The following is a 12,913-nucleotide window of genomic DNA, read 5'->3' as shown; positions in this document are numbered from 1 at the left end:
CTCCTTATTGTGTTATTCCGGTGGAGGGCCAAGCCCCTTTGGGCTAGCCTGTCATGGACTTTCGGGGAGTTCTCTGTGACCTGGCTGCCCCATCTGGAAAGGGCACCTGTTTGCTCTAGCCCTCACTGACTTGTTCTTCAGGGTCAGGGATGTGCAAACATTGGAGGCCCTCAGCAGATGGTGGCTGCCCAAGCCATCTGCATTGCCTGGGACAAAGTTGCTAGGCAATCAGGGGAAAACAAAACTAAAACCATAAAGCTAGTTTTGGGGGCACCTGGGTGGCTCAGTTGTTAGGTGTCTGCCTTTGGCTCAGGTCATGATCTCAGGGTTCTGGGATCGAGCCCCACATTGGGCTCTCTGCTCAGTACGGGATCTATTTCTCCCTCTTACTCTCCCTGTGCACTCTCCCTCTCTCTCTCTCAAATAAATAAAATCTTAAAATAAAATTAAAAAACAGCTAGTTCTCTGTTGTCTTCAGGCACCAGTTCTCTCCCAGAGAAAATAAAAGTACTATTTCCAGGGTCTCCTTTGGAAGATGCTCCTCCCTCCCCCGCTCTAAGGAAGGATCATGGAGCTAATTACGTCTGGGCCAGTAGTCTCTGGGTAAACTACACCAGAACACCCATAAGACTCACGCAAGGCGTTTGTTAAAAACAGGTACTCCTGGTCTCCACCCCAAGCCCATGGACTCAGCTACTCCGGGGGAGGGTCCAGGATATACCTTTTTACCAAGTGTCCCAGGCGGCCCTTATCAGAGAAATTCGGGAAATTCAGAGCAGTGGTTCGAAAAGTGTGGTCTCTAGACAACAGCATCACCTGGGAACTTTTTAGAAATGCAAATCTGGGCTACAAAGAAGCATCCAGCGTGTGCCTCAGTATCAATGCAAAGCCTCCACCCGTCTGGGAGACACAGTGAGTGCTCCCACCCCAGAAGCCCTGCAGGACGGTCTGACCAACAGGGACTGTACTCCATCCTGCATCTTGTTCTGTTTTGGTGGCCTTGATCATCTCCCATGGAGAACTCTGAATCCTGCACCGACCCTGGCAGACCTGGGCAATGATGGACACGAGGCCCTGGGGCAAAGACAGTGGACTCAGGGAGTCCCGTGGGGGCTGGAGGGCTCACGGGCCCCTCACGCATCGCTCAGTGAGAAATAATTAAAACACCGGCATGGTCACAGACAAAACCACTGGCTGTGTGTATACCCCTTGGGACGCAGGTTTTCTGCTCCTCTCTTGACCTAGCGGAGGAAGGAAGAAGCTTGGAGAGGTGAGGTGGCCTCCCCAAGACCGCAGGGTGAACTGGTGTCATAACAGGAGCCCCTAATTCCAACCCTGAAGCTCCTACCACTGACCCCCGCCTCCCATAGCACACTGCTTCCAGCCTCCTGTTGTCCCTCTGCACAGGCCTTTTCCCTCCAGTAAACCTGTCAACAACAGCCTGAGGGCAGGACCCGGGGCTATCGTTTTTGTTCAGGCCACGGTAGGTGTCCAAGAAATACTTATTGAAATCTCTGAATTATGTCCCATGGTGTGTGATTCTTACTGGCTAACGACTTGGAGAGACAGGGAAGGGCGTGGAAAGGGGAAGATCAGCGGGCAGTAGGGAAAACAGCAAGACTCCTGGACTTGGAGCCAGGAAACCTGAGTCTAAGTCTTAGTCAATCCTTGATCCTAGTATTAGTCACCAGCAGTTTCCGTAACTATAGAGTGAGTGGATATATGCTCTGGTCTACTTCACAGGACTCCTGAGAGGATGACCAAGGGAGGTGGTGGATACAGAAGTCCTTTGGAAATGGTCCGGCGCCATACAAGGCGTAAGAAAGGCAACACCGTTGACATGCACGCCACGTACGATTTTAAATGCTTCTTACTATTGTACTCTCACACCAATTCCGTGAGGAAAGTCCTAGTATTCCCTTTCTTTCACAGATGAGGAAATGGAGGCACAGAGAGGTTACATGACTTGCCTAGTATCACACAGCCGGGAGGTGGCAGCCAGATCCCGTGCCCAGGGTACAGTGCTGCCTCCCCCTAGCAGGATGGTATACTCATCTGGGGAAGGGGCTGCTAGGACAAACCACGGGTATGAAGCAGCACACAAGGAAATGGGGCTGCAGCCCCCGGACACAGGCTGACCTGCTGGCAACGTCCTCCTCTGCGCCTTTGTCCAGCACACTGCTCAGGTTGTGCTCGGCCTGCGTCTCCTCGGGCACCTCCTCCAGCTCCTCGGCCTGTTTCACAGACAGGCGGTAGTTCTCCAGCTCGATCCGTTCAGGAGTGCCCCTGAGTCTCTTGGCAATGCTAGGCTCTTCCAGACCATTCACACTTGATCCTGCAAGACAAGGAAAGTGGCCAAACTCTATGACAAATGACCACAGGCGGTGGGGGGTGGGGGAGGTATGCAGGGAGGGAGGAGGCGCCGACAGAAGGATATCTAAGCATCTAAAGCATCCACCGCTCATTTCAGTGAAAGGAGAAACAGACCTTCTGTGAAGGCCAGGGAGCCAGACCAGGGGCAGACGGTAAGTCGATGAGGTCACAGAGGCCAGGAGAGGACTGTGGGGTGAGAGTGACAACCCTTCCCTGAGCAGGAGAAACAGGAAGACAGCACACCTGCCCCGATAGGGGAGCACAGGCTTCCTCTCCTCTGTCATCCTGAACCCACGCACAGCGGAGGGAAGAGGTGGCGGTGACTGGGGAGGAGCCGTGAAGGGGACTTGGGTTGGACCCTTAAGGAGGCACTTCTCACTGACCAAGACCCCCTCGGCTTCCACTGACAAGGGGAGTCCGGCCAGCTGCCCACCACCTGGTGACCCAGGACCCAGTCATGGTTCATGCACTGCTTCGGGCAGATCCACGGAGGCGTCCAGGCTAGTTGCTCGCAGAGCTCCTCACATTGTGGACTTGTCTGTCTCCTCACGGTTAGATTCATGGCCAACACTTCCTATTTAGTAAGAACACCACACGGGTGACGCTGCACGTCTTCCACTGCACACAGGAGGAACACAGTCGGGTTGCCTCATTCTTTTTTAAACGTTTTTTTTCATTTTTACTTATTTATTTTTGAGAGAGAGAGAGAGATAACAAGCAGGGGGAGGGGCAGAGGGCGAGGGAGAAGCAGGCTCCCCGCTGAGCAGGGAGCCCAGTATGGGGCTCGATCCCAGGACCCTGAGATCACGACTTGAGCCGAAGGTAAATGCTTAACCGACTGAGCCACCCAGGTGCCTGGGTTGCCTCATTCTTGGTGACACTGGCTTGACTGCTTGGTTAAAAAGGTGCCCAACCATCTTTCTGCTGTAAAGAGATCTTTCCCCCTTTGTAATTAATAAGTAATCCATGGGGTGATAAGTAGAAACCATGGGACTATCCTACCCCACTATCCTTTCATCCAGGGGTTTTAGTACCCATTGATGAATGGGGATTTTAAAAATTTTATCGTTCCTTCTCCACTGTCATTCTTTGTAAAGGACTTTTCCCATTTCTCTCTCTTTTTTGATTACCACCATGACTCAAGGATTTTGAAAAACTTAAGTGTTGTATTTGCCATGTTTTCTTAATCTTCTTTAATCTAGAAATTTCCCTGTCTACTCATCTCCTTCATCATTATTCTTTTTTTTTATTATGTTCAGTTAGCCAGCATATAGTCCGTCATTAGTTTTTGATGTAGTGTCAATGATTCATTAGTTGTGTATAATACCCAGGTCTCATCACAACGCGTGCCCTCCTTAATACGCATCATTATTCTTTTTGATGTACCTTTTTATCCCAAATTTGGTCAGAAGAGGCCCATTGTATTTATTCTTTACTGCATGTCTTTACTGTAATATGATGTAGGTTTAGATTTAGAGTCAGACGAATTCAGGTTAGACACCTGGCTCCACCAGTGACCAGCTGAAGGATCTTAGGAAAATTATATAACTACCAAGAGCTCATTTCCTGATCTATAAATGAGGACAACCTCCAACTCCTAGGATTATTATGAATAGGGGATGAAATAATATACATACATACACAAGTACGTGTGTGCCACCCCTCCGCGCGCCCTGAACCTACCGCCCTCTTCTTCTACTTAAACCCAGCACTTGGGCAGTATCCAGCAAATACGAGTTAAGTGATAGAACTGATGTCCAGTAACATTATCGGCACCAGTTTGTGTGTATTTTCGTGCAGGTATGTTGTATCCATTTGCTCTGGATTGCAAACAAGAGTTACTTGGCAAAGATGGGAAGGGAGTTCTGAGCAGAGGGAACAGCAACAGTTAAGGTACAGTGACCTGTAATGGCAGCTTGGTATTATTATTATTATTATTATTATTATTATTATTATTATTATTTTAAGATTTTATTTATTTATTTGACAGAGAGAGACAGCCAGCGAGAGAGGGAACACAAGCAGGGGGAGTGGGAGAAGAAGAAGCAGGCTCCCAGCGGAGAAGCCTGATGTGGGGCTCGATCCCAGAATGCTGGGATCACGCCCTGAGCCGAAGACAGACGCTTAACGACTGTGCCACCAGGTGCCCCAGCTTGGTATTATTAGACCTTCTAGTGGCAGTATTCTTAAAGTGTTAGAGAAGAGGAAGAGATGGGGGTGGGAACAGAGCCTTTGGTGACATTCTAAGCCCTAAGAGATGACACTGGGTTTTGGCAGGCAACATCATACCAACCCAGTGTTGGGTGACAGGTGGTCTATCAGGGGAAAGCCAGAATCTCTGTAATGAAGGACTAAAGGAAAGGGGTAGGAATATAGAGTTAGTAATTTTTGTGACATGACAGGTGTGCAGAAAATCTTCTGGAAGCCTGGCACTTTTGTTGTGTACAATGTTCTAGACCTCTGTGTATTGTCACTAGAAAGAACTTTTTATGAGTTCAGGCAGTCACAGGATAAAGTCTTGGTGTATCTGTCAGATTTATCCGAATCTTCCACCAAACAGCATCTTTCAAATTTACTTGACAATCTTTATTAAAAAGCAAGACCCACGGCATGTTCACCTACAAAACGTCTAATGATGGGGTCACAGCATGAATCCCTGGGCTCCCTAGGGCCCTATGCAATGCCCACCTAATTTTTGCAACCCCAGTTGGGGCATTTTACACATCCCCGGTCCATTCTTCAACACTGAGCTCAGAGCCCCCAAAGTGTAAGCTATGACGCAGGATCAGGGCATCTGGAAGATTAGGAAATATGTGGACTCCAGGAAATAGCAAAAAAGAGGCAGGGAGCACAGCAGGTGGATGCCGCCACAGCATCCTCCAAATCTGCGCCCCCCGCCCCCCGGCTCTAACTGCACCAGTTCATCACTTTCAAACATCAGTCTTCCTGTCGTCTCTTGCTCCTTCCCCGCATCAAAGCCCAACATGATAAACATGAGAAGGCTAAGGATCCCCTGACGATAACATCATTTGATTCTTTCTTTCCCACCATGTATTTTTGACAAATGCCCTTAAACAGAAAGCAAATAAGAAAGTGAAATAAATGTAAAGTCACTACCCAAGAATAAAGTTTGGGGGAACTCCATAGATGAAGAATAAAAACCAGTATATCTTTCAGATAGGGAAAGAAGAATAGAATAAGAATGATCACTTCAGGGAAACAAACAACTAACACTCATCAATTCAGATACAAGCAATTTCAAGGTAGAGTGAACAAACACGGAGATAAACACTCAAGAAGTGATGTCTGTTTTTAGTGGGTAAAAACCATACTGTTTACCAGAAATTCTACTAGAACCTTGGGAAACAAAGCAAATTAAAACACTCTCTACTCTTAAAGAGCTGTAGGCTAGTCACAGAAGAGACAGTCTCGCACAGGAATCATGTCAGTGTGATGTATCACGTGTTACGGCTCACGCGCACGGTGGTACTATGGGGGTGCATACAAGAGCAGCTCGCCCAGGGAATCAAGGAAGACGTTCTGGAGGAATATGGAGTTAGCCTGGCCAGCTTTAAAGAAAATTCCATGAGATAGGTAATAGTTTGCAAATGAGGTAACTGAAATTTAGAGACATTAAGCAACCTGCCCAAGGTCACACAGCTAATAAGCAGTAGAGCCGACCTGAATCCAAGGAGGACGGCATTAATTCAGAGGACTACCATGCTGCTCCTGGATTTATGACGTAAAGAGAAGAAAAGAAAGGAGTGTTTCCGTAGAGTCCTGTTCTGCTTTCCAGTTTGGGACTCCTCACGATGATCTCCTCCCCACTATAATTTTCAAGATGAGGGACCCAGAACTACGTGAAAGCATCTTAGAGCACAGAATCTGGCATTTGGAATGACATTCTGTTGTCCTTCCAGAGTTATTTCTCTGGGGTTTCTATAAACTCTGTGGACCACTAGGTCATCATGCAACAGAACTTGGCAGCCCAACCCAGAGTTTGGGGCTTTGGGGAGGAGAAATGTTGACTTAATTCTGGGCTTGGCCACAAACAACGAAAAAGAAACGAGAGGCTCTCTGAACTACTCAGATCACCCACACATCAGTCCCACAGAGAAAGGGTGCTTTTTCATGAAAATGGTTAGAAGGGTCCCACTGGAGATTTTGAGGTGGAAGGAATAGAGTTGCCTTACTGTCTCAGTCTTCCTATGCCCTTGGGTCCACGTCCACATGGAGCTAGACTCCCCCAGAGCTTTGAGCAACAAGGGCATTGCAAGACATTCTCTTTAGGGCCAAGTCCCCACGGAGGTTCCATTTTCCCAAATGGAAGGTGGCACTTCAGAGGATACTCAGCAAGTAACCAAAACTCACCAACTGCCAAAATATGCTTAACATGCTTAGCCCATAACCTCAAAACACCATGGGAAAAAAAAAAAAAGAAATCAACAAAATCAGCATGCTTGGTTCTCTGTGATAAGCAAGATTAAACAGGTGGTGATGATAAACTACGATATCAAAGGAAGGAAGAGTGGAGGAGGCCCAAGCAGTGGCTGTGACACAGTGACAGACACAGGACCTCCCCCTTGTCCCCTGGATCCTCCCCCTCTCAACAAACAGAAGGGCACATGGGAGCAAAGGCTTAGGAGCGCAGATGTATAAGAGCTGACAGATGCGAGTTTGGCAAGTGAGAGGACAGGCAGTGGGGTCAGGCTGGCTGGCCAGGGCCCACCTGGCCTCCCCACTTCACATGCTCAGTGCAACGACGACACAGGGACTTTCCAGCTCAATGTGGATGAGAAATTTGGAATTATTTCCAAGGCCACGTCTTCACTAAGTCAGGGCAGGCGGATCGCAGGTCACGGGAGGCCAATTACAGCTTCACACATACCAAAAGGAAACGGCTCCCAGGATCTGGGTCATATCCTAAATAGGAAAAAGGCTCTGGGCCTGACCTAAGGGCCCTGTTTTGGAACAGTCACTGCCTGCATGAGCTCCATACATCATCCTGAAAGAAATATTTTTCCTAACAGGACAACCTGCTCTCAGCTGATGTGCAAGAGCTCTGCCAAAAGCCTTCATTTGTGTCTGTCCAATTCCTGAAGGGATGTGAGGGACGCAGACGACACTGAAGCAGCGGGCCCCCCAGTCCTCTACAGGCAGCTCCTCTTTCCCCTTTCCCTCCTGCAGTGGTAGCCAGCTGCCCAGCACACTGTAGGACTTCAGGCAACTGTGAAGGATGTCAGCTAAGAGACTGGAACATCTGAGGGGCTTCTCACCTTCCACCATATTCATGTCTGGCCTGTTTTCCCATTCCTTTTTCCTTTCCTTCTTTATAAGCTTGGGAAAGCTTGAATGAAATCTGAAAGTCTAAAAAGGTCTTTAGGAAAAGGCACAGTAAACTGAGATTGAGGATTGATTCTCATCGTATTTCCCAGGTCTGTAAGTTGAATGGATGCTCGGATTCATTCATCCAACCACACATTATTTACTGAACAGCTACCTCCAGCCCCGCACTGTCTAGGTGCTCGGGTGCACCAGTGGACAATACAGGCAAGATGTCTGCCTAGGGGAGCCTACACTCTGACGGACTATGGGTGTCACCTATCTGCTGGGAGAGACCACTGACCCAGGGTATCAAAAGGTGTCACGGTGGCCATGTTCTAATAAGAGATGGCCCTGTGATTTGAAACGACTGGTACCATTTGAGGAGAAAAGCAGTCTTTGCCATTCTGGAGTACAGAGATTCTCCCTTGAGGTTGCTCTTTGTTACTTCTGTTTCCCTTACCCAGTTACTGGATATTTTTGTTGCGATTTCTTTTTTAAGGAAGATGAACTAAAGTCATTTCGGATGGCCTCCCACACATCCGCCCAAAGCCTTGCCTGACCATGATCTCGCACAAAAGAAACGCTAAACCGTGAACTTCGTCTGAGCTACAAGGTCTCAAGGAGGTATTAAGGAAGATGAAGCCTCCTGAAGAAAGAATTACCAGGCTGGAAGTATAAATAGAAATTCCTGGACCCACTGCAAAATTGGTCAAAGTGACTTTTATGTTGCCTTGTTCATTGGTCTCAGAAACATTCACAAAATCAGCCTGGGAAATTAGCGTACCCCTCCTCACGCAGAACCCCAATCCTTACAAGGCTGTGAGGGGGAATGTGTGCCTTATGTTTTCTCCCTGCTCTTGTTGGAAATGATACAGAAACTGTATTCTTCCACGCTTCCTTGTATACTGGGAAAGATGGATGAAACCATCTGAAGTGGTGGCTAGGCTAACACAGAACCACTGTCCAGCCCACACGTTTCCCTGTGTGGGACAAAGCCTGGGTCTTGCGCCCTGCGCCCTTTTAGAATGTATTCGGCTGCAGTTAAACCCTGGCAACTGGAGCCGGGCTCGTCATAATTAGGAGTCACTGTGGATATTAATCCACCCCTTCCGTCTTGCTTTAAGCTACGGTTCCTATATGTGTTTTTGCTTAGTGGCCTGAAAAGCAGGCAGAGCACGCACCATGCCATGATTCAGTGTCATCTTGGCTAAGAAACCGAAAATAATGGAATTGGTCACCTGCTCAGGGACCTCCTCACTGCTCTAGTCAAGCTGGAGAATGTTCTCTGGTATCTGTGAGAGGGTCAGGAGGTCACTCCCAGCCGAGAACCCAATCTAGGGAGGAAAGATTCACTAGGGCTGATAAAAGGCCTTTCTTTGCTTATTAGCTGGTGCCTGGAACCACCAATCTGGGCTCTCTCGCTCTTTAGCCCCTCAGTTCATTGGCCTTAGCAGACTCTGCTTGACTGGGCTCACATTGTTTTAATACCTTCTACAGAGATTTCTCATTTTAAGGGGGCACCAACCACTTTGCAAGCCCTGCAGCTGTCCAAGGAAAGGGATCCTCTTGCTTTGGAGACCAAAGATGTCTAAGCCACTCCTAGGGCAAGGGGACTTTTGCCCTACACACCTACCCTCCGACAGACTCTTCTATGGCTTCCTACTGGTAGGGAACAGGAGTTCACAGAATCTGCTTGTGAAGCAGGTGATGAAGGAATAAAGACAGCTGCCTGTGTCAGGCACTAGGACGGCTATGCTGCACACACAGGCCAGTGCCTGTCACAGCATTCTGACCAATCACCCTTATTACCACTACGACACCGAGGGGCCTGAGTCTCCATGATGTTAAGTAACATGCCCAAAGGTTCAAAGGAGGCAGATCCACGACTAAACCCAGGGCTGTATTACTCCGAAGCTTGGGCCCTTTCCACTAAACCATGCGGGATGGAATTGTTAATTGCCCCTTACTCATGCACAATTTATTCTTCATTTGGGGTAAATGTATTTTTATGTGGGGCACAGAGAAAAGGAGGTTATGTGGATTCAAGGGGAAGCTCTGTTGCTTTGGAGATATTTAATGAACAAAAGTTGGGAAATTCTGTGCTAACTATTATACGACAGAAGCCAAGAAGGGGAAAACCCAACAGGGAACAAATCAGAACAGCACCAGAAAAAACCACCCACATGGGAATAGGGACTCATGCAGACTCGGACAGTCTCAGGAATGCCGAGGGCATGTGCCCTCCCTTCAGCAGGGTACCGAGCAGCCCTCCTCCACCATCCATAACCTTTGCTCTTGATCTGTGTGGTCCCATGAAACTTTCACCCTTAATTTCGTTTGCTAATGTTAAATTATTCTTCCTGTTATTATTACGGTATGTCCCAAAGGTGCCTTTTTGGCAGATGGAAATCCTGGTACATGTCATATCTGGCCAAGGCAAAAGGGTTTGTTTTAAAGTATATACCCTACTCTTCACTACAAAAATTCTTATCAGTGCATAGTGTAGCTCTCTTGACAATATATTTTTCATGTGTTGTATTATCTCACAGATAAAACTCAACTTGCTCCTTAATAGTCAGCTGGGTCACCCTCCTAACTAGCTACCTCATGGGTATTGGGAAGTTGTGGGCATGTCTAAAGCACAGGGGTCTGGTTGTCTTTTAGGTCTCAGGAGAGCTGTGCTCCAACGATACTCTCCCTTCCTTGTCTGGCTGCCCACCTTCACGTACCTGAGGGTGAAGTCTCAAAAGGGGCTACCTATTGTGCAATGGGCCTTGAGCAAACTATTTTAACTTATTAGTTTACATATGTGCCTCATAACCCAGGGGATTCTGTATAGTTAAGTATATATAATCTATGAAGTCAATCCAGTTGTGGGGCTGGCCTCCAAAATCCTAAAAGGCAGGTAAAGAGAAGGATGGTTCAACAAGGTAAGCCAAGACCATCTCTTCTCTCCTACTTCTGCCTATTGTTTCTCAATTCTGCCTACAGGCTCTACTTCTGTCCTCCTGAAGGACTTTTTCATGCATCTATCTCCTCTTCACTGGTCCGAAGGTACCCCAACACCAGAGGCTCTGCTAGGGAGGGGAATTATCCCAGTCATCTTTGTGTTTCCGGTGCCTACTGGTATGTCAGTAACATGTTTTGAATAAATGACCAGCACAAGAGTTCTAAACTAGAATATCACTTCACTATAATTTTAAGAAGTTAGTTGAATGTATTACGGTCTCAGTTTCCTCATCTTAATGCAAAAACTTTAAGGCCTCTGTCTCCCAAGTAGCTGGATGCTGTGCAAGGCCCTAAGAACAAATGAGAGATACCACCCTGTGGAAGGGGTAAGTGCGTAAGACAGCAACTCTTCCCTTAGCACCTGAGAAAGAGAAATTCCTATGAAGTTGCCAATGTCTTAGAAGACCATGCATTAAGGCTCTGAAAAGAGACTATCTCAAAGAATCTGACGTCCGAGAGCGAAGACTGCGCTTCCCAGTGGTCTAGTTGGAGGCAGCAGCTTGCTTACTAGACCAGACCAATAACAACAGTAAGAACTTCCATGTTTCTCTCTGATGTCACAGGTGACTCTGCTTGAACTGTCAGTACAAAAAGAGGCATAAAATCATGTCTCTCTTCCCTCATACCCAAACTCTACCCAGGGCCAGGGCAGGTAATTTCCTACAAGGACTGTGAATGACAGTTATAAAAGCAGTAAGAGAATGAACATGTCGGTCAGCTCAACCACCATGGGGCCTTTTTAAAAAGTACAATAAAATGAGGTAGCAGAGACAGAGGATAAGCTGAAAGATTTATAAGTTAAACACTGGGGCCCAGAGAACAAAAATAAACATCCCCCCCGAACAGAATCCCATTCTCCTCTAGGTTGCTGGCAGGGTATGTTACATTTGGAGGGAAACATTCTAGCTTTGGGCTTATTCTTAATAACGCAGCTTTAGGCTTGATTTTATTATAATGAGCAATGAGAGCTGACATAGGGAAAACGAAGAGGGAGTCCATTTCATATTACTTACAGTCGATTGAGTGATTATTATCTCTTCCTCAATTTCTTTTGATGACTTTCCCCTCTCACACATCAGTGATGAAATCTTTTTCTCCTTAATCTAGTATCTTTTTTTTTAAAGACTGTATCTATTTATTTGAAAGAGAGAGAGAGAGCGTGCGCGCGCAGGCAGGGTGGGGGAGTGCAGAGGGAGAAGGACAAGCAGACTCCACGCTGAGCACAGAGCCCCATGTGGGGCCCGATCCCACGACCCTGAGATCACAACCTGAGCAGAAATCAAGAGTCGGACACTCAACTGACTGAGCCACCAGGTGCCCCTAACCTAGTATCTTTCCAAAGGCATATTCATAGCCCTGGGATCACTGCCCAGGAAACTGGGCGGTATATGTTTCTCAGAAATAATCAAATGCATATTCATTGATTTATTCAGGGCATTCACCATGTTCAAAAAAGTCTTATTTGTGGAGCTAAACATAGTGTTCTTTCCTCTTACCAAGTACTGACAGGTGGAGATTACAGAGCAGATGAAGGGCAGCTGTATGGTACGGTGTGTGAACAATGCTCTCATATCTCCTGTATGATTCTATCCTGACTCTGCATTGATTAGTTATGTGGCCTTGATCAAGTTTGCTTGACTTCTGTGTGCCTATCTCCTCATCTGTAATACGACACTTCCCTCACAAGCTACTGTGCAGATTACATGAGGGCTACACGTAAAGCTCCTAGACAAGGCCTAGGACATAGGAATGCTATGTTAGTAACTAGTTATTATCACTGCTGTGTGTCTTCCTACATTATTTTCTATGAGTTAGTACAATAAAGACTACGATGTAAATTATCCAGTCTTAATCACATGGGGGAAACGACAGGAGTTAGCATACTTTGAGTTTTAATCTCTATTTTTATTTGAGGAAAAGACTTCAGCAGAGGAGGGGGCTCCCTTGATTATAAATATAGACAAGCCATTGGCACAGTATTTCCGGCAGCATGGAGAATGGTTGCCAGCTCTCGGCAAGACAGCAAAGCCTTTAAGACCTTGGCTATAACTCCTGTAGCCATCAAGTCCGTTACCATACCCCAGACACCGAGTGCCACCTACTTCTCTGAGGTTACAAAGCCCTGCACTGAGATTTAGACAGCCCTGTAGCCACCTTCCCTGTGTCCTAATATTACTAGGCTTTCCTACCAATGCTAATTCCCCAA

General features: G+C 47.1%; 1 protein-coding gene across 1 annotated transcript in view; it reads right to left on the bottom strand.

Moving 5' to 3' along the window:
• The window catches only part of MICAL3 (microtubule associated monooxygenase, calponin and LIM domain containing 3), a 174,646-nt gene that overhangs the window by 45,106 nt on the left and 116,627 nt on the right, over window positions 1–12,913 (bottom strand). Inside the window, 1 exon segment of the mRNA XM_057318789.1 lies at window positions 2,140–2,335. Within this exon segment, the coding sequence (XP_057174772.1) occupies window positions 2,140–2,335 (196 nt within the window).

Source organism: Ursus arctos, unplaced genomic scaffold, assembly GCF_023065955.2.
Source record: "Ursus arctos isolate Adak ecotype North America unplaced genomic scaffold, UrsArc2.0 scaffold_26, whole genome shotgun sequence".
NCBI lineage: Eukaryota > Metazoa > Chordata > Mammalia > Carnivora > Ursidae > Ursus > Ursus arctos.
The sequence above is the reverse complement of the archived record's forward strand: the minus strand, read 5'-3'. Positions and strand labels throughout refer to the sequence as shown.